The sequence below is a fragment of the Anguilla anguilla genome, chromosome 7, assembly GCF_013347855.1.
Source record: "Anguilla anguilla isolate fAngAng1 chromosome 7, fAngAng1.pri, whole genome shotgun sequence".
NCBI lineage: Eukaryota > Metazoa > Chordata > Actinopteri > Anguilliformes > Anguillidae > Anguilla > Anguilla anguilla.
This window is the reverse complement of record NC_049207.1, coordinates 5,629,661-5,654,954: the sequence shown is the minus strand read 5'-3', so window position 1 is coordinate 5,654,954 and position 25,294 is coordinate 5,629,661. Positions and strand designations below refer to the sequence as shown.

The 25,294-nt window shown below is 43.0% G+C and overlaps 1 protein-coding gene across 2 annotated transcripts; it reads right to left on the bottom strand.

The window, feature by feature from the left end:
• Positions 1–9,794: 9,794 nt before the first annotated feature.
• Positions 9,795–25,294, bottom strand: adm2a (adrenomedullin 2a). 2 transcript variants are annotated; one of them, XM_035424462.1, is made up of 3 exons: positions 25,194–25,294; positions 24,614–24,862; positions 9,795–11,032 (listed from the first exon to the last, which is right to left on the bottom strand). In XM_035424462.1, the coding sequence occupies exons 2-3, from the start codon at positions 24,715–24,717 to the stop codon at positions 10,606–10,608; spliced, it is 531 nt and encodes a 176-aa protein (XP_035280353.1). In that variant the 5' UTR covers positions 24,718–24,862; positions 25,194–25,294; the 3' UTR covers positions 9,795–10,605. The 2 variants fall into 2 exon arrangements, with proteins under 2 accessions (XP_035280353.1, XP_035280354.1); XM_035424463.1 differs by having other exon boundaries at positions 24,614–24,762; positions 25,194–25,284.

The following is a 25,294-nucleotide window of genomic DNA, read 5'->3' as shown; positions in this document are numbered from 1 at the left end:
AAAATACTCTATACTGTATGACCAAAGGTACATGGAAACCTCTTGGTCTGGGGGTGGTTTTCATGGTGTGTCTGCATAAGGATGATATCCACTGTCTGCAACAAATTTGGATGAAGAACTTTGATTGGCTAGGTCTCTTGACCGGTGTCAAGGTCTGGGTCCATTGACCAGTTTATGAGGTCTAAGTGAGACCATCTAACCTGAAGACAATGCATTTTCTTTTCTTCTTACGAGAGGTTTACACCTCTGTCCGTCATTGGTCAACTCTTAATTCGGTTGGCGATGAAAATGCTGGTGCTGTTCTCCCTAACAAACTGAAGGGTGTCCTTTTTCGAACTGTCTTTGACACTTGAATTCTCCATTTTTGCTCATTGTGAGAGCGAATAAGGACTAAGTGCTACAACCATCACACACACACAAAAAAAAGGGATATTCATGGTTCACGTGGCACCCATAAATGATTAATCCGCCTTTCTCTGGGATTTATTTTCGTACGGAGCAATTCCAGTCACCTTTCGGTGGAACGCTTGAAGAAATGAATCGAGTCATCTGGTGGCGAAATGTGAAGGGCCTATAAATATATACGTTTTCCGATTACAGTCAGCGGCTAAAGGTTTGTTCACGAGTCGTCATGTGAGGCACAGATTCCTGTCTGGTCTCGCTTGATGTCGGGAAAGTGGAAAGTTGGGTGAGTAGTCACACTCGCGTCTTAAAAGGGCTCTCGTTTGCTCTCAGCCGCCATGACATGACAACCGCTCGTTCATCTGTTAAACCGAACAGGGGACAATGGACAAACGCAACTCTCTTGTTCGTTCCCTGAATGGTCGTCAAGTTTACACGTTTTTTTAAAAGTCATTTTTGCTTGATTTTAGTTTCAGGAAGGCATCCATCGCAAAAAAAATCAAGCAAGCAGATGTGCTGATATCAAACTATATCATCAGCATTTTTTTTTTGTTGTTGTTTTTTTGTTTTTAATAAAATATCCCCATATTTGAATCAGTACGTCCATAATTAGGTTTCCTGCCTGTATGTTGACACCCATAAATCACAAAACACCGCCGTTCAGTCAGTACAGGCATTTGGGGTACATAGCTGTAAGCTCAGCATATTGTTCTCTATCTAATTATTGGTATGCGTCTTCTTTCAGAGGCAGTGAAGACATTGATTGAAATGGAGTTAAATGAAGAGGTCTTTGGTCTTGCAACACACTCAACGCTTGTAAGGTAAGACATATCCCTGTATGTTATTTTTCACCCATCTATGGGGTATGTTCTAATAAGGATAATTTGCAGTTAACCAATAAATATGAACTTTTTCATACACAAGTATGAGTCATGCACCTCCACTGTGGATAAATTGAGTTTTGCAACCCAATGTTATGTTCCTTAAAATGTTTTTTTTCCAATATGGGGCAAAAAGTCTCTCATATGGGGAAAAATGTCATCTTTGTCACATACTAGATCGTCAGTTTTTACTGCAAATATAAATATTTCCATGGAAATATTTTTATGGAAAGAGTGATAATTCTTAGCATGTGTCTTTCTTCATCGGATTTCATCTGTATTGCACTTGACCGAGAAGCTTATGAGTAACCCCCCCACCACCCCCCCTGGTCTTCTTCACAAGCGCTCTCTTCAACACTCATGCCCTGTTGGAGAGGAATGTTTGACTCTACGTGAGTTTTGGAAGGTGCTCTGTCGGCCGTTGCCAAAACCACATGGCAGATCCCGACGAACAAAGATCACGAGGTTCGGACGTTACATCTTCACCTGACTCTTTGGAGCTACTTCAGAATGATACGCTGCAGCTGACCTCGAAACCACTGACTTGTTTCTTAATTATCGGCACCCCCCACTCCACCCCCCACCCCCCCCCAGCCCTGCACATCCCTTGCAAGAAGTGAGGCTAAGCCTTCAGCCCTTACTGCTGATTTTCAGGTGGCCTGTTCTGTCCTCCCATTCATCAGCAAACCTGATTTGTCCTGAGTGTTGACTGGGAGCAAAGAAGCTCCCCAACCTGAACAACAGCAGTCCATTCACAACCTCAGTTTTTTGTTGGATCCTTTAGTTTTGGTGTCCGCACCAAAGTTTCTAGAATAACAAGGTTCCACATTTGTGTGGGAAAGCAGAGCGAAAGACACTTTTGTTGCATTGTCATAGCAATTCTCTTCATGGTTATCTACTCATAATTCATGGTTATCACTTGTAAAAAAAAAAGAAAGAAAAAAGTAGACACCATTAGATAACCACTTAAAAAGTCGTTACGTAATATCGAACCGGCTTGGAAGCCGAATGTAAATATTTTGGCAGAGGGGAGTTAACGATGGAATGTCGTGTTCGTTCGCGAGGTGTTCCTGGGTCTGTCTTTTGTCCGTGTGCAGTGAGCGTTCGGGTAAACGGGCAACCTCACCTGAGCGGTAATTTAATAGCGCTGTTCTCTCGCGTGTGAGTGGCCGACTCACCGTTGGTCTGGATACACACCGATCGCGTGATGTATCTGTGTGAAAAGCGTGGCGTTTCAGTTCAGTGGGCAGGGACGTAAGTGTAGAAGACGCTGCGTCTGGCTCGACCCAAGTAGGAAGGTGTGAGCTTTAATGCAAAGAAAAAAAAACTGCATGTTAAGACAGAATGGGGGGTTCAGAGTGATTATGTTTCCGTCCTGTGCCTCTTTTTTTTAAAATAAAATATAGTTTGATCTTCCCCCAGTATTAATAAAATATTGGGAAATGGAGAGAAATGAACCGGAATTGTGGTTCTGGACTGAAGGAGTTCACTGCAAAGCTTGTTTATGTATGTATGTTCTGTGAAGCCTCACTAAATAGATTGTTTCTTTCTGAAGTGGTTCATCCCACATTGGGTGATGTGATGAACTGAACCTTTATGTGACCTCATAAGACACATTGATACGGTGTTATCTTGCGCCACAATGTGAGATAAGACTCTGGTGTATGTGGGGACAGATCTTCAGGGACAAATCTTGTGGGATAATATTTGCCTGGGCAGACCTGCACTTATAGATTTCTTACAGGACACATCTGTATTGTGTACTGTCTAATATCGGTCATTTTTGTATTGTCACATAATGGGATTGGCTTGATTAATTCTTGCGTATGTTTATTATCTTTTCTGTATCCAAATTTTCTTTGTTCCTTTCATTTGTTATTCAAAGTTTTCTTTCGTCAGAATTACACTCCTTGAGATGTAGCCTCTCTTCTCATAACTGTGCGTGTGTGTGTGCGTGTGTGTGTGTGCGTGTGTATATGTGTGTGTGTGTGTGTGTGTGTGTGTGTATGTGTGTGTATATATATATATGTGTGTGTGTGTGTGTGTGTGTGTGCACATGAGTATGCGTGTATCTCTATTGCCTTGTCCACGGAAAATATCAGGAAGTATTAATGGCTGCTGAGGTCTGTGCCAGCGCGTGCAGGTATATTCCACGCCGAGGGTGGCATTGCCCTGTTGCCGTGGGTACGGCTGGCCCAAAGGGGACGTGGGGATCAGCAGGAAGGAGAGCCACGCCACGGAGGGTAGTCATGCTGTGCTGTTTGTTTCGGATGAGTAAGAAAGATGGATAGTGGGAATGTCTGAAAGGAGTACCGAGGCTCTCTTCCCCAGCTCGTGCCGGATGTCACGTACTTCGGTAGTGTGGTTATGGCTTTGAAACCACGAATGGTTTATTTCTGTGCTCGGGCTAAATTGAGCCCATTTTGTATTCAACTCTGAGGCGCTTAGCAACAGCCCACCTTGTCTTGGAAAGACAAATTCAGCGTTTTAACATACTGTGGTCCGGTTAAAGACTTGCAATTCTGTGTATATCCTGTGAAAGTTTGGAATTCAATCTGAATTAAAAAAAAACTTTTGCTAAAATCATTTAGAATATACTTCTAAAGGTGACAGGCAGCCAGTGAAGAGAGGCGAGCGCTGGAGTAATGGGCTGTGTGTGTTTTGTCTTGGTGAGAACACCGGCTGCCACGTTCTGGACCCGCTGGAGGCAAGCCACAGCTCCCTGGCTGAGGCAAGCAAAATAAAAAAAAACGAGAGTATTGCAGTAGTCCAGGTGTGATAACACAGAAGCATGAATACTTTTTTTTGTGAGTCCTGAAAAGACAGCAGCACACTGATGTTTCTTAGATGGAATGAGCAGGTTTGGATCAAAAAATGACACCTCAATTTCCAGCTGAGATTTTGATACAGGAAGGTCCCAGAGGACCCAAGGCTTGTCGCAACTCTACAGAAAGATGTGAATTGCAGGATCATTTGTTTCTGGAAATCACACACCTTTTTTTTTGTACAATGGACAATTGTGTGAGAGATGTTCTAGGGGAAATGTCATCGTAAAAAAGTGCAAGGTGCCATGCTGCCTCGTATCTTTTTCACAAGGCCATATCCCACAATCCCCAGGACTACGGTGTACCTCATATGATGCCTGGGAAACAGTTTGGGAAACACGATAGTGGCAATTTTAGCGATGATTGTGTCACAGTCCTTCGCCTGACCAAAGCGGACTAGTTCTGAGGAGGTGGGTTTCAGGGGAGTGTCAGCTGTAACTCTACGGGTACTCAACATCAGTGACAGCTGGCTGTGCACGTTAAATTTTATGAGGAGATTGTTAATGGTTTATTCCCTGCTCCGTTGTCCAAGGGCAGGCACTTTCACTCGTTCACAGTCCCCCGGTGTAGTGACAGTACCTTTGCTTAACTGCCTTAATGGGGAAATGACACTAAATACAAAATGGGAGGAAACACGTCGGCCTCTCGTGCACTCCAGTGGCCGTAACCCAGTCCTTGTGAGAAAACGCTCGGATCTCGACGTCTAGAGGGGGTGGAAATCTGGGCTGAGAGATGTTTCGACATAATCGGACCAGGTCGGCTCAGGTATAGCTCAGGTTTTACCTGAATATGGCCTGGCGGCGTAGTGTGATGGGTAAGGATTTTACCAAGAGGTCGTAAGTTTGATTCCCGGTTTAGGACACTGCCATTGTTCCTTTGAGCAAGGTGCTTAACCAGTACTGCTTCAGTATATATCCAGCTGTATAAATGGATGCGATGTAAATGCTATGTAAAGTTGTGTAAGTCGCTCTGGATAAGAGGGTCTGCTAAATGCCTGTAATGTAATGCGATTTGGGCCTTTTCTTTTTTTTTGAATTTCCAACTCAGTAAGTAAGGCAGGAGTTCAATGAGTTCAATCTACTGTGATCTCGGGGGGGGGGGGAGGCTTTGCTGGGGGGAATAATGTGTCATACAAAGAAGGGTTTGTCATAGGAAGCTGTAGCAGACATACCGAGTAAGAGGAAAATATAAGTTTCATGAGCTACCTCTAACTCAGTCTGTCTGTTGAAGCTTCCTACAACAATGACAGCAGACAACAGATAAACTAAGAGGAAGTTATAAGTTGCATGTGATAACTATTTCGTCTCAGCTCGATCTAGGTTTGGCAAGATTGCAAAAAAAAAAGAAATATACCTTTAGTCAGCACAACTGACTGTTGTTCTTTATGACCGTACATGCAGCACTGTGTTACTAGCCTGGCCGTGTTGAGAATTTCTTGCAAAAGGGGGGACCAGCGGTCAAGGTCACCTCACTTTGGCTCCCGCTCGCCCACACCTGGGTCATGCTGCTGTTGCTCCAATCAGAAGGGCGGATCCCTGGTCACATGAGCCGAATCGCAATCATTCATTGGCCGCACGTTAACAGCTGTTCCCGGCAGGTCTGTTCCAGGTGAAGTCTGATTGTGTCACATGTCCCTGTTGCATCATTTGCTTGCACAGCATTTTTTTTTTTATCGTTCTTGTCTGTTAGGAAGTTATGGTGCGAAGAGAACCCAAATGTAGTTCCCTGAACGCAGCGGAATGTGTCAGGTCAGATATATCTATGGTAGCATTCATCTGTCAAAATCATAATTACTGATTATTTATTGCATTCTTTAAATGTAAAATGAACCTTATAAGGAACCTTTCCTTGGATTGAATTCTTAAACACGTGTTCATATGAATCAATTTTCAATTCAAACATTGTGTAGACCATGCTGATTTCAGGCTATTGCCAAGAGAACAGAGACTAGAATACCATTGATGGTGTACCATTGGCCAGTAAAGAACAAAATGATGGACTGAAGAAATCAATTTGCTATAGGACCCATCAAGTGAAATACTGATTGTGGTATCTTTAAAAAATTCCACACACACACACACACACACACACACACACACGCACACACACCTGCCCCACACACACACAAGGACCAAAAAATGGACTGCAAATAATTTTTTTAAAAGAACAATGACAGGCACACATAATTTTTAAAAATCTTACTACAAAGTAATTCTTTATTTCACAGATTGTCAAGGACAGTGCCAGAAGCTAACACGTTTAACTTATATTCAAACGGCTGTCCACTTTTCCTTAGAAGTACATCATCTTTACTGTTGAAGTAGCACTTTGAAAGATATGTATCACCTCTGTGTAGGAGAAACATAAGCGATGAATATTTTCTTTGGTGAGATACACATACACATACAAATTTCACTTAAAAACAATACTTATTTTATTAAATATTACATCTAATATATTAACAAAGCGTACAAGATAGTAATGATTCCATTGTCTATGTCATCCACAATGCTATGGACACCGTTCAGAATACATTCACACAGACGTTTCTGAAATGCACTATATACAACAAACTTTCATTAACTTATTAAATAACATGGTCTTAAATTCAAGTAACTAACTAAACACGTTTGCTACCTGTTTTAAAGTGCTTTAATGTTTTGCCGGAAAAAAAAACCAACTGACCTTTCGTTAGCTTATGGGAACTCTAATGCAAAAAAAAATAAAATAAATAAAATCTGGCACTTGGAGAGTTGGATGACAGAATATTGTACTTCACTAGAATAGGATGTACTGCATGCAGCTCTAAACTGTGTGTGTGTTTGCTGGGCGACGGGTAGATTCTGTGTATCGATGTTGGCCTGTGGGTTATATAACAAAAGCCTGTTCCTACAATCTACCTGTATTTAAGCTCTCGAAACGAAAGCAATTCCTTAGGCAACATATGTCGGTGCACAGATGTTAGCCCCGTCCTTGGCAATATTAAATACTTTGTCGTTATTAACGTGGATTTGTTTATTAGGACACCACCTGTGTGGCACCATACACAGCATTTTAAAAAAAATTTTTTAGGCCTCCATGAATCACGCTCAACATATTGAAAAGCAGCAGTTTTCAGAATATAAATAGACTATGGGCAAAAACTGAAAGTACACACTGACAGGAAGTGCTTCCTATGGCTCGGCTCGCGAAGGCCCTGGTCCCAGATTCTGACACAAACAGGTCGACGATGGTTAACAGAAGACGGCAGTTTTATGAGCACTGTCCCAGGGAGAAGGGAGATGTTAAAGGTTTTAAAAATAGCCAGTCATAGTGCCTGTCTGGCCAAGTGTTTTATATAAACATCAACCGGTGCTGAAAAATTATTGGTGCTGCTGGTGTAACCCATCCCAACAACCCACAACACTGTCATCTGCAAAATGAAAACTAAAAAGAAAACACTGAGGTAATCCTAAGTGGCGTGTGTGACCGCATTTGAAACACACCCAGACACTCACGGGACACTATAAAAGTACAGAATCCGACAGAAGGTTTTCAGCGTTTGAAAGCACTTTAATTGTCAGTCACGAGACAGCGATTTGATCCATCACAGCACAATGAATCCGGCAAGCAAGCAAGCGAAAGGGCTCGTGGACAGGTTTACCAGAAACCAAACACCGCAGATTATTAAAAAACCAGGCTGCTACCATTACCACAAACTGCCAAGTGCACGGAAGCAGGGAGAGAAGATTAAGCAGACGACCTTTAGTCGATGAAAAGAGGTGACGTGCGGTTTACTTGTGTTCCCTGAAATCCCTTGACAGACTTACAGAGTAGTTTGTGTGGAAAAATGCGTATACGTATATAAAAATATGTATCAACAAGGGACCGGGCTGTTGCCAAATGATGGAAGGCACCACTGAGGCATTTCGGCTGGAATAACCAGAAGGGCAGGTTAATTGGTGTTCCAGGTATGGCCAGATAGGGTGTTAAGGTGCAATGCAAGTAGTCAAATGCATTAAAATAGGGGGTTCATCAAAAAAACGAAACTCTGAACTGAGAACATACACTTGCGTTCAATAGTGTTCAATCTTTAAGCTTTAAACTTTCTGGAATACCTTTTGGAAACTGGTTTTCACACTGATATATGTGAGAGTATATACATGTGCAGCCAGAAACTGTAGCAGAAACGCATGTTCTTAATGACATCTATTTGTACAGGACTCACGCTGAGCTCAGTCTGGGAAAGCATAGCTGAATGCAAGGGATTACATTAACCATCTTAACCCTCTGTAACCGAGAGAATTAGGTCTGTCATATAAATCTTACTTTCAGCCGCATAATCGTGGAATTTTAAATCCTGGATGTTATGGTGCAGCTACTGTATATTGCTTTGCAGTACCTTGAATACTGATTTTTTTTTCTTCCTACCAATGAAAAAAGCAAAGTGAGTTTAAAACATATAATATTTTGTTTCACTCTTGGTAAGTCTTAATCAGACACCATCCATCTTTGGTACCTTCCATCCTTCCATCAAATGCTAGTAAGTCCATGGGCCTCAGTTTAAAACCCACACAGCTGAACAAAAGATCTGCATATTTGCAGTCAGTTAGATATGCTTGACACACAAATATTTTATTGCAGTTCAAAAGCTACTGTGCCATTTTTGTATAGGGAACCTATGTTAATCTTTGGTTTGGCAGCATTATGGGTAAGGTATCTGCTTGTAGGGCCAAGATAGTTGAAAAACATATCTTTGAACCCCATATCTGGCTACTTCCTCTTTCAGCCTATAAACCTTTGATATGTTCTCGTAAATCTTGCAGAAATACCCCCTTTAAACTGTGTTGTATTGGCTATGGCGTTCTGTCCATAGACCAAGTCGGGGAGTCCTGATGTTGAAATATGAAGTGTACTAGAGCAAAGCTTTCCTGGCAGTGAGCCTATTCATTTAATTTCATGGGCATTTCCTTTATTAATTTTTTTGGGAACTTTTCATAACCTAATCGCGTCAAACATAATCTTGCCGCCAGGTGCACAGAATGAGTAGACCCAACTTTTCTGAAAGCAGTGAGTTTTACTCACGTATTGATAGACAATTAAAAGAGAAGCCTTGAAAAACGATTTGATTTAAACGTAATTGTATGCTGTAAATCACAATTTTTTAAAAACAATTCTCACAAATTAGGAGTCAACAGAGTTTAGTGCTTAGAAATCTGAGACCAGCCACTAATGAATGAATGGACTGAAGTACGATCGGCAGTTAGAATTCAAAGACTGGCTGACCAAGTCTTCAGTCATGGTGTAAAAACTGCACTCATTGTGGTTGTACTTTTTCGTTCAGAACAGCGCAATGCTCCGTTTTTTTTTTTTGCTTAAGATCCAGCACATAGTGTAACCCCCCTCCCACTCCACACGCCACCCCCCCCCCCCCCCTCCTTCCCCAGCCTGGCTGGTTGGAACTGGATTTCTACGACAGAATCCAGGTGGAAATCCCCAGTGTCCTCCACTGCATTGATTTCTTGAGCAATTGCAGCCTCTGACCACATTGTTGGGTGTCAAAGGCAGGATTTCAGTGTTTGCCTCATAGATCCAATATTTATCTCAGCGGTCACAAGCCGACGATGCGGGACGCCTACGTCTCCACAGTCCACTTTTAACCGCTGCACTCTTTCACGTGCGAGATGTGCGACCCGGGGGGGTTTTCGGACAGAATGACAGAGGTGGACGGTCTCGGCACTTGGTGTCAGGCTTCACTCGCAGGCCAGCTTGGAAGATATTTCAAGGGGGCAGTTGCATTGTGGTCTCAGAGAAATTAACTATCTTCACCATTTCCTGGAATTCCATGGTGTAAGACTTGAATGAGCTCGAATCTCACCTTTAGTAAAAATCCACATTAAAAACCTGTACACGCTTGTTAAATAGAGAGTAACCTAAAAGCCTCCTGGGCAGGCTTGTCGTCTGTTTTCCCCTTGTTTTTCCAGGTTGGGGAGGGACATTCGGCATTACGCTTACATTTCCTGTCATGCACTGTCATCTTGTGAAGGCTGCTTAACCAGCTGTTATTCTGAATAGGATTCGGGCTTAAAGCTACCATGGTTCACAGTGTTTTGAGTGATGGGTAGAAAAGGCCAGAACATGCCTCAATGATACTCAGGTGAAATGAAGGCAACGTTTTTCAAGAACAGTCAACAGCATCGTCAATCAGTAGCTTCCGCCCACGTGAGTCATCCCAAATGCTTTCCCTAGAGACAAATTTCCGTTACCCATGTGTTTTCCTGGTGGCCAACGGAGAAAGAAGAACACAGCAATCACTTTAAATATTATAGAAGTCTTTTTTTTCAGAGAAAACAGGAGAAAAATAGTGGATTACATCCATCTCTATGCGAAAGCTATTTGCAATACAAAAAAAGGGATAAATATCTAAATTGTCGCGCTGCTGTTTTTTTTTTTGCGTCTGCTTTTGCGCGAAGACGCTTCCTCCTCCTCCTCCTCCTCCTCCTCCTCGTTTTCCGGGCTCATCCGTAGCTGTGCGGACTCTTGGGGTTCATGGGGGAGGTGTCTTCCCGCCCGCTCTGGCCAATCAGCTGGTAGAGGCGGTGACTGAGGTTCTGCACCTGGCAGGTGCCCAGGACGCAGCCCACGCGCATCAGCTGCGGGTGGTGGTGGTGGTGGTGGCCCCTCCCCCTGGCGTGGGCGTGGCGTCGCCCCCTCGGCGCCCTCTGCTGGACGCCGGCGTCCGCCCGGTGCGGGGGGGTCTCGTTTTGGGCGGGGGCCTCGGTGGCCCGTCTCAGCGGGGGCGCTCTGACGAGGTGGAGGCGCTTCCACCAATCGCGGCCGGCCTCCTCGCGGGCGGGGCCCAGGGACGCGCCGGGGCTCGGGAGGGTTCCCGCGATGAAGGTCTCCCCCTCCTCTGCCTCCGGGACCCTCTTCAGGAAATTCAACCTGAGATGAAAACAAAGAGAGATAAAAGTAAGATTCACTGCATTTTGGCTCTAGGGTGCCTCCTGCTGTCACTTGTGCTCATTTTTTGGAAATGAGCGATATCGTACGACTGCTGGGTAATCCCCTGATATAAAGCTGACAGGCCTACCCGCCATCAAATGCTGTGGTCCACAAATGCATGGGATACATGGGATATAAGTGTCAATCTCTTGGAGCACTTCCTCTTAAGGTATCCGCCACTATTTATTACCCAGTAATTGCAGCTGGGCCTTTTACCTCAGCATAAATCTTTGTAGATCAAACAGTTGAACAGGTCCGCTCCACACGTGCGCTCGCAGTAGTACGGTGCTGCCAACGCTAACTGGACTAAAAGGTTCTGCAACTCAGCTGACTGGAACAACACGTTCAATCGCACATACATTAAAAAAAAAAAAAAAAAAAAAGAACTCCAGATTCGCGTTGGCCTTTCTGTTGCCAGGTGTCTAGACCAGCTGTTTCTCTGTCTGGCGTGTCATTGGCCGCTTAAACCTGGGCATAACTCCTCTCTGAACGGTGGGATCTGTTTGTACAGCGAGGCCTAACTCATGCGTGATGAGAAGTCCTGGTCTCCTGCAGCTTCTTCCAGTACACTGACAGCAGTTTTTTTTTTTTTTTTTTTTTTTTGTGTGTGTGGCTTAAAGGGGGCCATTATGATGGAGGACCGCATTACCCAGACTCCCCGGCCCCATTAATCACCTGCTGTCTAAACAGTGCTAACTTTGCACAGCGCCGAGAGAGCTGGGCATAAGTTAAAACGGCACATCGGTCCAAACAACCTGTTTGCGAAGTCGGCGGGAAGCCTGAGCAAGCAGTGAGCACGATGGCTGCCATGAATCTGCTGCTTTTTTTTTGCGAGCTGGGCTGAGGAACACGAGGGAGCTGGGAGAAGCAAGGGCTGCTGGTGCTGGGGAATGGGTTCAAAGGTCGCGGTACATTTAGCTCCCATACTACACGCAAAATGAGCTCTTGTGAAATAATAATTTTAAGGGGGCGTTGATATTCTGTCATCCATTAGTAGATAATGACACTCTTTTTCTTTGTTATTATGATTATCGCAACAATAAATCTCATTTATGGAGCTGCGTACCTTTCAGTTATGGTGATTAAGAACAGGCAATCCCTGCCCTGAGGGACTGATATTCATTACATTTTCTATGCAATTTAAGGTCACATTTTAACAATGATATGATGCATATTATTTTGGGGATTTTTGTTCATTTTTTTGTTGATTTGGATAAATTATATCAGACCTCCACCTAAAGGACATTTAAAGCATAAATATTCTTTATAGAATCGTGTCTCTGATATAAAGTGGAAACATTCTTGTGACATACAGTAAATGGTTTGAAAATGTAAGCCTCAACCAGTTCTGGGGCAAATGCACTGCCTACTGTAAAAACCATAATGCTGTTTTGCCTATAATTCAGCCTTATCGTACACAGCTTCTACTAGCAGAATGGAGAAAGGCTGCGACGATGCTAAATGTGTATACACAATTATAACAGAGGGAGCTGTAGTGGTTTCATCAGATAATTCCAAGAAAATACACACGAGTATACACACACGCGCGCACATAAACATTTGTACAAGGTAATTTGTTTTCCACAAAGCCGCGGGATCGCACAGGGCCTTATTTGAGAAATGGCCCCTTGAGTTTCCCTTTGAGGTTTTCAGCAGAAGGGGGTAAAACGCCCAAACAGCGGGGGCGAGAGTGTGAGAGGAGGGCAAGCACTTTTTTTTTTTTTTTTTGGAGCCAATCCAGTGCCAATCCGTCTTGGAACCCGTACCTCAGTCGCCTCTCTCTGGGCAAACACGGGAACCTGGCCCGGGGAACAAACCCCCAGCCGCCGCCCTTCGCCGGTGCGTGCGGACAGGCGGTCTGGATAGACGGCCAAAACCCCGAGGTCCTTTCAAGCCCGGCGATGATGCAGACGTGCTAGAAATAGCCTGCTAACGCCACGGCTTCTGCAAACAGCGCTATTTTCAGAAACCCTTCATTTCTCCAGGCTTTTTTTTGCTCACTTTGAAGACTACTGGAGCGTGGTTTTTTTTGGCCCGGTAGGCCCCTGTTTGTGGAATGCCCAGTCGCGTCTGCACTTATGGGCATTTTTTTCGCGGAACGGCAACACGATAGTCGTCATTAGGAGGATCGGTTGTCGTTAGGAAGGAGGCTTTTCTCCGTTTTGTTTTATCAGCAAGCGGGTGATGCTTGAGAAACTGGCTGACGGACGGGACTGAAATATTATCTCCATAATTTAGCCACTTCAGCATTTTTCCTTGTATGCACAAAATCCGTCCCGAAATCAGGTTTAACACCCGTGCAAGAAAACTCGGTCTTGGAAGTAAAAGGAGTGCAACAGCACAATGGATAATGGGCATTCAATGCGGCTTTAACCACCTGGACAAAAGGGGACTGCAATCGTAAACTAGTCTTGTTTAATGGCCCATTGGTCCTGTCCATTGGTCTCATGTACGGCAGAGCTTCTATTTTCGGTTTTTAAAAATTTCCACTGATCTCAGAACAGTGTGTACAGCACAACCTCAGTACAGCATGCGAACCTTGACCCTCTTCCACATGACTAGCCCACCAGTCCCCTTGCTCTCACCGAGCATGTTGTGAGCGATTTCTCCCCTGCTTTCAATGTCATTGACAGATGGTGTCCGGTCATTAGATCTGGCAGACAGCCATAAAATCCCCGTGATAGTGTTTGGTGAATCATTTCTGAGGCGGTTAGCAACTCAGTAACTGACTGGGGGAAAAAAAAGTGGCCGCAAGTCACTGTGTTACACAAAAGCACAGCAGGAACCTGAGGTGTTTTATCAGAAAATCTTTTTTTTTTTTTTTAAATGTTAATTTGTCTCTCTGTTCACAAGTCATTTGTGTCTCAGAGAAATTGACATTTGCTGTTCATTTAGCAGACGGTGTCTCTCCACCTCACTTGAGCACCCTTGTTCTGTATCAGCTATACATTATACACATATATTACACACATATATATTCAGCCATATAAAGTGAGCATATACGTAGCAGTAATTAGCAAGCCACCTCCACTCCCAATGGTGTATTTGGCAGCAGCAGTACTGTAAAGTCATGAAAGCCGTTGACCTAACATATGTGACAGTGAGTCGTTGTGGCCTATAAGACGTATAGGCCTTCTCAAACTGAATGCTTTGCTTTGCTTTGAAATCAAAGTTTATGTAGGCTCCATCTTGCCTAACTCTTGAGAGTGTTGTTTCGTTCCCTCACTGGGTTGTAATTTGACGAGTTGAGCCCATTCAGTTTTCAGACTGAAGGTCTTACCCTCATTTAAGTCTGCACGATTGGCAAAATATGAAAGATTAAGTAGGCCACTGTTTTATTCACTCAGCTTTTGTTATGCGATTTGTAACAGATTATCTTTTTTTGGGTTAGAACTCAGCTATTCAGTTTGATTCAAGTTTTCACTTGAAGGCGTTAGCAATAAGCCACTCTCAGGATTTGAGAGTTTGAAAAGTCTGACTCTGGTGTGTTATTCATTATGATTTCGCTCTTTTCGTCCTTCTCAGTCTAGTTTTGAGATTTTGCATAAAATTGAAACATTGATTTACCCCTACTGGTAAATCACAAAACCAGAGCTGGTGATGATAGGTGTCCTCATTGCAAGTTGTGAAGTCTGTGCCATATTTTAAATGCACAAATATCCCAAATCTCAGGCTTTGTTTCAAACCCACTTGCACTAAATGTGTATCCCTATATAATTTTACACCTTCTAACCCCCCTAATCCAGAATTGTGGTAATTGTTCCTCGTGGTAATTACAGCTGTGCTATCCAAACCTGTGCCAAGTGGAAGCCCTTCGAATGAAGGACACCTCTGAGTCACAGCCTGTGCTTAATTTCTGTACTGAAGGTTGCACAAGAGAGTGACTGTTGAGCAGAGGAAAGACACATCCCTGACAAGGCCGTGACCGCCGTTACCCAGGACACCGAGGACGTGGCCTCGCTTTTCTTTCCCCCCCCCAAAGCGTACATTTAATTGTATTCTTTAGGAGTGATGACATCAGTTGCAATTCATTTTGGAGGGACCTGGATGGTCTTTTTTTTTTTTTATAACCACTTGTGATTGTAATACTTCCGGGCATTCGTGCTAGATAGCTACCAATTTAGCGGCTGCATAGACTTTAAGATGTAAAGACCGTATGTACTGTTCAGTACAGCTACCAAGTTCATTTGTCTCATCTCATGAAACTACGGTGCGTTGGTATATCACAGCAGGTTACCTCAGCTTTGACAGCAATAACATAACATGCTTTAATTAGCTTATTAAAGCATATAATCTTCATAATTAATGCAACATCAGACTTAATTTCCTAAGGCTTTGGGCTCCCTTAGCCAGGCCTAGTTTTACTCAGACTTACAAGGTCTAGTGACAAACTGTAGCTACTCTATGCGCAGCAACACTGCAATGTCTGGTATAAGGTTTGAATGTACTCACAGCAACACATTCTACAATTTACTGTATATAAAGAATGATATAGCATCTGCTTAACCCTTCTAATTTATCCCCAAATAATTGTCTGCCTGGTTTAAATTATGCCAGAGAAGGGATGACTGATCATTTTCTTTCATGTGCGTATCAGCGTACATTCACACGCAAAGCATAAATCTGATATCGACAGCTATCCACCTCAAGAACTGACCTACATTCCTATTAGTTCAACAAACAGGCGCTCTTAGTGATGTGCCCACGTTACACACAGCCTACATTAGGGCCAGTGTTATGAAATCACTTGGCAGCAGGATGTTTGTGCTTGTTGCCTAATTGATACGGTCCTCCGTTACTACACCATAATTCCCAGTCCAGTTAATCTCAGCGTTTTACTACAGCCATAAAGCCGTGTTATGTCGAGTTCTTCTCGCACATTTAGTCGCACCGTCGAACTCCTGCCTCTTTCGCAAACTACTGCCGTGCCTTTTAGGACGCTACTGGGATGCGTTTTCTTCCGAGCGCCTCAGTAGATCAGTGCATTCGCACACCCCCCGGTTGGGTTTATGTACGCAGAAAGCGGACCGTGTCCCGTATAGATGCAGAGGGCGGAATTCAGACCTTATCCACTAATCCCTGGTGGAATGTTCCTGAGAGGATCAGTTCCCACGTTGTTTGGGCTAAACCATAATGACCCTACAGTTAAATGAGTATAGAATGGCTATACGTTTACAGGGGGGGCCTTGGCAGGAAAAAACATATATCCCCGACAGCAGGTCTACAGTCACGCATGTTCCTGGAACTGAACACATACACAGAATCGCCCGCCTCTTGAAAACACCATACGTCTGTTGGAGACAGTTTTCATTTCATTGTTATTTTTTCACTATTTGAAAATATACACATTTGAACATAACCTGTGATGAATAGGACATTTATGAAAAAGCATGTACGGAATCATTTATTAGAGAATGTTGGCTCATACCATAATGCTTCCGTGAGTAGATACTGGGAGCTTGTATATTATGGTATACGTGCTATTATCAGCTGCTAGGAGCTATTACAGGCGAAGTGCTATCTTCAAAAACATTGATAAGGCACAGCCCCAGAATTACTGGAATCTTGTTGATGTCTCTTCCAAGTTAAAAAAAATGGCTGTAGTTTACAGTGGTACTGTATTTCCCTTCTGATTAATGTACAATTGAACTAGGTTTGATTGACAGCATCATTTTGTTTGTTTACAGTCAGAGAGTTTATTGATCATTTTCTGTTGATTGCCAGGAATCATTTTCAGTTTCATCTAGTTCATGCAATTATTCTTACAAGTGTATTTCCACTCATAATAAATGAAATGTCTATGATTGCTACAGTATGCTTGCCGAGGAAGAATTTTGTCTCAGATTTTTAATGGCCTTGACACATAAAGTGAAAAAAATTATTCTAAATATTGACACAAATTGAAACAGATTTTAAATGTCATGGGAACTGCCATCACTATTCTCTAATCCAATGAACTGTCAGATGAGCTTACACATCATAACAAAGCAGACTTTTGATTAGCTTAAAAATGTTAAACACCTGCTCCCTTGAAATGAGACTGTTGGGAATGTGAACCATTCTATGTTCAGTATATTGTGGACTAACTAACTGACAGAATATCACTGCAGGCCTATCACAGACCCTAAGAAGGATCTAGAAGGCTCTGTAGCAAGGAAACAGGGAAAAAACCAAATGACAGAAACGGTTATAGATGACATGAAACTAAAAAATAAAAAAAAAACACTTCTGGAACACCTCCTGGTGTTTACAACCATAACATTCTTTCATGAGTCCATTAAGTATTTCCATAGACAATAAAGTGGTCTAAAATAGAAAATGTCACAGGAACAACCTTGATTACCCCACTAAAAATATTTGATGTGGTTCTTAACTGCCAGGCCAATGTGCATGCATCGTACATAAAACATGAACAGTCTAAAGCCTATTTGTCTTCACTGAGCCCAAAATGGATGTAAATTTTTATGGAAAAATTTCAGCCTTGACAAGGATGTCAAAGGTCCTAGGAAAACAAGCAAAGAGGTCATCCAGTTGTATTCCATTACTGAGAAGAGTACGGTCCTGCTCGGGTACCTGCACACTGTGACGTTTACGTTAACGGACAGAGATCCCATCTTTGACGCTGTGAGACATTGAGCAGGCCCAGGACGATGTCTTATGTCAACAGAGGGGGGGGAAAGGCACCCGAAATGGCCCTCTGGATATCTTAAACACGGTCTATGATACACTCACCCACAGGGCAAGCAACGACACAGAGTTACAAATCAGGTCTCCATCCCCGACTCAATCGGAAATATCCGTGCCAAGAGTCGTGTTTTCTGCTACTGTCATTGTATCCCGTGTGCTTGCGTAGGGCGATCTCGTGTACTTTTATGCAATTTCGTGCTAATTTACGCGATTTTAGTAGTCTGTAGTACTACCGTTTGTAGTTGTTCTGGCTCGTCGCCAACAATCGCTCAGCGAAACCGCATGTGTTATGTAACACAGAAGCCTGTGCAGTACGTGTGTGTGACAGAAAGTTCCATTGTAAGGGGCAGTTCCCAAAAATGTGGGTTCACTGATTTTATTCTGTTTCATTCACAACCCGCTACTGTCGTGATCTGTCCACGCGGTACGTCTCAGAGATAATATGACTTAGTTTCCAAATAGCCTTTACTGTCATGTGCTTTTCCAGAAGCTATAATAATTCATTGCCATCTTACCTCCGGCTTGTAAAAGAGGAATCACAAACGCTGTGTAGGGGGCATGTTACAGTTTTTCTATCAATCAGTAAATAAAACTTTCTCATAACCGTAACAGTAATATTGTTATATACTACTACTACTCCTAATAATAATAATAATAATAATAATAATAATAATTCCTATCTAGATCACCTCACAATAGGGTAAGGACAAGCAGATTCATTTTAAAAAGTAGGCACGGTCGTCGAAGCATGTCATAAACGTAAATAAGAAAGATAGCAAGTAAAAATGGGAACGCTGCTATTTAAAGATTAAGCAAACTAATATATCCACACGTTTCCACCAAAAGGCATAAAACTGGATTCGGCTGGTCTTCCGAGCCTGTGAGACATCTGACAACAGGGTCTGGCAGGAGAATAAAGGCCTGTGAGCTCAGTGAAATAAATGCCAGTTACGTGTGAGTTATTGCGAGATCACACAAGCTGCTTTGCAGGGCCTGTTGGAGTGGGTGATAGCTACCAACTCCTTTTGAGTCTGAAGCACTGGTTCTTAAACCTTTTTTTAAATATTGAGACCCAAATTAGAAATACAAATTTTAATTTCCGGACCCAAATTAGAAGCTTAGTACCTTTCAGGTACCCATCAAATGCACATACTAGCATAGCCAATGGACTACAGCCCCATTTCGGGGCCCACCTCATACACTCCCGCGATCCATTTTGGGTCCTGACCCATAGCTTAAGAAACACCGGTCTAAAGAGAAGTCACCAGTTAGCTATTCTCCTGGGATCAGTGTCCTGAACAGAGAATAGATAGGACCTGGTGCCTTTTATCTCTTCCAATGCTCAGAGAACATCACATAATTGGTTTTTCTGTTATTTTAGTCCTCTGTTCATAAAAATACATGGCAGCAGCATTAACCTTAATGGATTAACTGACTGGGCCCTTTCTGGTTCACGTTCACCAATTACCTCCATAAATTTTTATGGGAATCCTGTGATCGCCATAGCGATGACTAAAACTCAAGGAGCCATGAGGCTCTACAGAGGAATCTTGTCTCCCGCAGAAACATCAGACAGTTGCTTTACCATCCAAATTTAATCACGATTCTTTAGAAAATATAACATGTTTGGTTGGATACACAAAGAAACCATTAGAGCGGACAAACAAAGCAATCATTAACAACTGCTTTGAGGGCCACCCAGCTGGTGTGGACCCCCACCCCAACCCCCCCCCCCCCCCCCCCCACCCCGACCTTCAGGTGCTTATAGTCTTTTAGCCAGAAAAGGCCATAAAGCTTCACGTAGATTTTAAAATGGAAACATTCTCATCAACCGGTGTTCTCGAGAATGACGCCTCAGTTTCTGCTACAGTAACTCATAAAAACGGTGAATTTCGGGATTGCAGTACACCTGCTTGCGGTGTGTTTTATAGCTGATGGCTGCTGTGTCTCTAAGGCAGAGTTTGACGAAGGAACGTCTTCTGTTTCCGGCACCAGCCTGGAGTTCTGTTCAGAGCCGAGTGCCCCCCCCCCTCGTGAAGAAGCCATTGTCCACCGTTTGCGACTTCTCCACAATCAAATTTAGGCCGTCGACTCAATACCCCGTTTTTTCACGTTTTTCGCCGGCTTATTCCTAGAGTCCTTCCTAGAATGTCGAAAACAGCTAATCTGATCCCAGCTTCTCAGCACATTGCAATGCAGCGAAATCTGATCGATTACTTCAGTGTCAATGCTTCGGTCTGTGAGACGTAACCCTGGGGGTTTTTTTTTCGTGTGTACGCAAGTACACAGTTGGTTAAATCCTAAGCAAACACTACAGTATGTGCAGTAAGTCCTGGCAGCAGACATTTTGTTTGTTTTCTTTGATAAGGCCGTCTCACGATAAGTCTGAGGGAACATCGGTCGCTGTGGAAAAACTAACAGGTAGAACCCAGACCAGCAGGAGGTCACTTAAAGCACTCGTTCTCAGTAATGTAACTGTAATAAAGGCTTGGGTGCAGTCAACATTTGGCTTTAACGTAAAATTATTAAAATTTAAGTGTTTGTTTACTCTTTACATGCAGTTTGCTGAACTCATCGTGATGTGCGGGCCAAGATAAAAACTAAAGCTTTAATTTAAATGTGAGTCAATTGCCAGTAGAATTCAGTCCACAGAATCCATAAAAAATGATTCAGACACTTCAGAGATCATTCACATAAATAGATAAATAAATAAATAAATACATAAATAAATAAATAAAACATGGTTGGCAAAATAGGAAAAAACGAATCTACACAGTATTATGTCCACTGTTAACTGTTAAAAGTCAATATCATGTAATTGGAGCGAACTGAAGATAGAAATGACACAAGCATATTTTAGCAGGTTATTATATGACCTCTGACCATTCTACTTAAACACCTCCCCAAACTTGGGGAGGAATCCACAACTGGGTAAATCCCGTCCCTTTCCCCTCCCTGCCGTCCTGTTTAACGAGGCGGGTCACACGAGCCACCTCACTGAGAGCTTAAAGGGAATGATTCACTGCAAACATTCGGGGGCAGAGCCGCAGGACTTCAGCCAGACGCAGAGCTGTGGCGCACCGTTCGCTAACGACTCGCCAGCATCGCGGGCCACGGCCATGTTTAGCCCCAGCGTGCGCCTGTGTGTCACTTAGCGAAGGTGCTAATGCGCCTTTTTGCGTGCCGTCGTCATTATCACACCCGTTCCAGAGGACAGCCGGACTCGAACCCGCAGCTGCTTTTTGAGCGCCGCACCTCATCCCGTCACGCACCGCTAACGCGCTGTGATCCCGCTAACGCGGGATTTTTTAAAATGTACGCCCGCTTCAATTACACCGACCGCATCACTCGAGATGACACGAGAACAGTCTGTTTGTTCTAATGGCCGTGAGAAAAGGCTACATGTCCGCCCCCCCCCCCCCAACCCCCCCGGGGGCCTTCGTAACCGAAACATCAATATCTGCCACCGGGAGATTTGAAGAGGGCTTGCTCCTCGAACCGTCGGTAATTTTGGGTTTCATCTGGGCCTCGTTTTGGCTGTCAGCTGACCCACCGTGGGGTTCCGCACGGACCATAAAGTTTCTGCCGTGGGGTGGGGGGGTGGGGGGGGTGGGGGGGGGGGGGGGGGGGAGGGTGGCGTCGCCTGCTTGGTTTGCCATTGGCGAGGCCTCTAAGAGCTGGAAACCCAAAGACCCTCGGAATACTCTCTCCAGGCCGCGGCCCAGCATGCAACCTGTTTTTCAGTGACGTTTGGGCTGCTCCGCGTTCAGGTTTCTAATTTACGGCAGGCCGGAAGGCCGGGCGGGAGCCGGACTGCGGGGTGGAAGCCATTTTACCGCCACTCCGTTGCTGTGCGCACAGCGATTAGATTAGAAGCGAATACCAAATCATTATTAGTTTGTTTTAATTCAGCCCATTTGAAATGCTGACATGCTGAACCTATCTTACGTACGTTCTTTAATGAATGCGTCTTGGCTGGTGAAATACTTAAATACTTTGTCTTAGTTTCGCAAAGGTGACATCTGTGACTCCTAATATAGCAGTGATACGGCATCCATGGGCCTTGTGTGCTAACAGAGGGAAAACAGTGGGGAGGGAAGTTTTTAGGCCATACAGGACATTGAGAAGTATTAGGCGTGTCTCAGCTGAGAAAACCGTAAGTGATCCTCATTGTATAATGTCTCCAGCAGAAAGTCTGTGTAAAGGGCATTGCACCCTTGTTATAAATCTTAAGGCCTTAAATCCTTTGTAAATGATTAAATCTGGGCCTCGGTACATCAAATCCTAATTGAATATCCTTCACACTTTTACCTTTAACATTTTTTAACCATTTTTTGGCATTGATAACTGTTTTCTTCAAAAAACCACTGAGACGATTTTGTGTTTTCGTGACCTTGAATTGACCAATTGTTCTCCGAAAGAATGTTTCCAAAAAAAAAAAAGTGAAGAAAAATGAAAAGCATCAACATTTCAAATACTCTTTAAATATTTTGAAAACAATTCTTAGAATATGAAATTGTAAAAAATGTTTAGAAAACAATTCTTAGAATATGAAATTGTAAAAAATATTTAATAAACAATTCTTAGAATATGAAATTGTAAAAAATAAAAAGACGTTTCCCAGACCATTGTAAACAGTAGCTGCCAGTACAGCACTTGCATTTAGTGCCATCGAACCAGGAGAGGGCATGCAAATACTGTGTCATTCAATATTCTTTACAGGCTCACGGCTTGGAGCCCGGACATCATATCTTTTCTACAGTATGAGCAAGTTAATGAGTCATCACATTTGAAGTGGTCAGAACCAAGTATGTTCAAACTGAGTTTCATATTATAGGTTTTGTGTAATTGCCTTGGCTCGGTTGTTGATTCACAATATAAAGATTATGGAATCTTACAGCTTACGCAATACTACGAAGCATGATGGAAAAATACAAATGCTACACTGGCTCAGTCTGTAATTAGGGTATTCAATTCTGCAAATGCAAACAGTATAGGAAAAGACTGGTTTTTCAGGTCCAAGACTCCTGTTGGACTTTTGAAAATAGCTTTTTGTAAAAATAAAGTGAACAAGTATGTGCATAATGAATAGTCTTGTTAACTTTGTAAATGGCTACAAATTACCATTCTTGGATGTAATTTTTATACTGATACAGCGCATGTGCCAGCTTTCATTCTGAATATAAAGTGGTCTGATTCATAATTTTAATAACCTAGTTTCTTGAAATAGTGTTTTGGAAAGAACATTCTTACATTTTACATCTTGTCTCAAACATATTTTTAGAACAATGTCCTTTATTTTATTTAGTGTGAGGTCAAATGAAAAGTATAACTTTCAACAAATCTCATGCTTAAATTTAAGTTGTGAAGCGATGATAATGCGATAGATGAAACGACCAACTTAAATATGCATTTAGGGTATTCGATTATTGCATAGCTGCGAGCCTCTTACTAGATCGCATAACTATTCCTGCTTGTCTTTTCGAAATAACCTTGATACGGCACAATGACGCAAGCGTTATCAGTTTTCCCAGGACAAATAAAACGAAATGTACAGTAGATGTCAAGTCTGATGACCAGCAGCTGCGTGTATCCGCGAACATTTCTCTTCTATGTCAGCAATGAAAATGTTCCCCCCTAAATAATGCATTTTTCATGTAAAGCGATCCAGTGTTAATAAATAATAGGCGCACTATACAATTTTGAAATTATGCAACACGGAGTTTGTGGCGCAGTGCTTTCCAAATAGTACACTCTGTATTTTAATCAAGGGCAGATAATAGCAATCTGTCAAAATGTAATGTGCCATATGTACATGTCGGCTGCTGTCCATACCCCATCGTGTATCTTACTTGCGCACACGCCATGGGGAGACAGCGCGAGATCCAACAGCGATAAACTAAAGCGCCGCACAATCGGGGATACGTGTAAGGTAAATAGAAATACGGAATTGGAATTCCAGGATAAAGGCAGAGAAACAATTGAGTGACGTTCGCTGTAGGTCTGTCACAGTGATGCTCACTACACGCGTTATTTCACGAGATGAAAGCACATTTTCTTTTCCACCGACTGAATTCACTGCTGTTGAAGCAATTCTGAGTAAGTTACGATCTTCTGACTCTTATCAGCACATACCCTTCGGAGTGCTCGGAGTCTGGGTTTCTGGCATTCTAGCTGTGCAAAGCGCGCTCACTTGAGTGGGTAGTCAATGCAACGGTGTGTGTGGGTAGGCTATTTTATGGCACGTCTCCCTTCTCCACATCACCGTTATCTCCCTGTCACAATACATTATCTGTAAAAACAGAGGTCTACAGCATATACCACCTAGGCGTAAAAAACCTGCTTTACGCATGATCCGCATAGTAAAACACGATTTACGTTCTTAGTCAGGCAGATGTTTGACACTAACAGGTGAGATATTCAGTTTGTTAATATGCTATTCTGCAATATTTTTTGTAATGTAACGCAGTACAACATCCTGTACAATATTCAGAGTCGGAAACCTCTGAGACGAAGGTAAACGAGATGCCATCCAAAGTTGTAGAACTTTCAGTAACGCTATTTGTTTTGGATCTATTATCAGTTGCTACAAAAAAATTCTCACTCTTCATCTATAAGATCTCCCAAATGGCTTACCCGTTCGGAAAGTAGACTCGCCACTTTCTTCTTCTACAGGTTACAGTCTAGTTGCCTCTACTTTGTAGACTCGCCGCTGTTTTCAACTCAAGTATCCCGCTGCCGTTGCTGTGGTCATCCGAACCAAGCGCGCGTATTGCCATGAAGTGAATGCAAACGAGAAAGCGCACAGAGATAGGAAGCCAAGTAATTTCTTACCTGTGCCTGTCCAGGCGGGCTCCAGCGGGTAAAGCCAGTGGTTGCTGCTGCAGGGAGAGCAGGCTGATGCAACACAGAGTCACCGGGAAAAGTGGTCGCATCATGGGATGGGTTCTCACAGTGCCCGATGAAGGAGGGGGCTCGAACCACTTGGAAAAGGTTCAAATCCCAGGAAGAAAAAAACTTCAGAAAAGTTCCGGCTAGGACCAATATCCTTTCAAAAAATTTGCTGGTAATATTTCAATAAACCTGTTAGCATAGAAAAAAAGAAACTTTTATTCACCCAATCAAATTTACAGACTTGTTTAATTAGTTTACTTATCGTATTCCTGTGAATAGGAGTTTACATTAAGAAGAGAGTTCAGTGCATCAACCTAATTTGTTATTCAATGTTTGCATTGTTTGTAATAAATATAAGCCAGCAATGATAAATTATAAGGTCTTAAAAGTCTTCATATATCCAATCAGTCCTTTTTTCATTTCCCAATTTTCAACATTTTCAAATATATGCAGTTCCAAATTTAACCATATTTGCATATCTAATAATTGAATTCGTGAAAGGTAACGACCGTTTGCTTACGTGGGAGTTCTCAGTGCGTAAATCTAATCTCTAGAGGATTTTCGCGTGGACCTTTATACGCGTTGGCCAAGACCACAGGACTCTCTGTAGCTGGCCCCGCG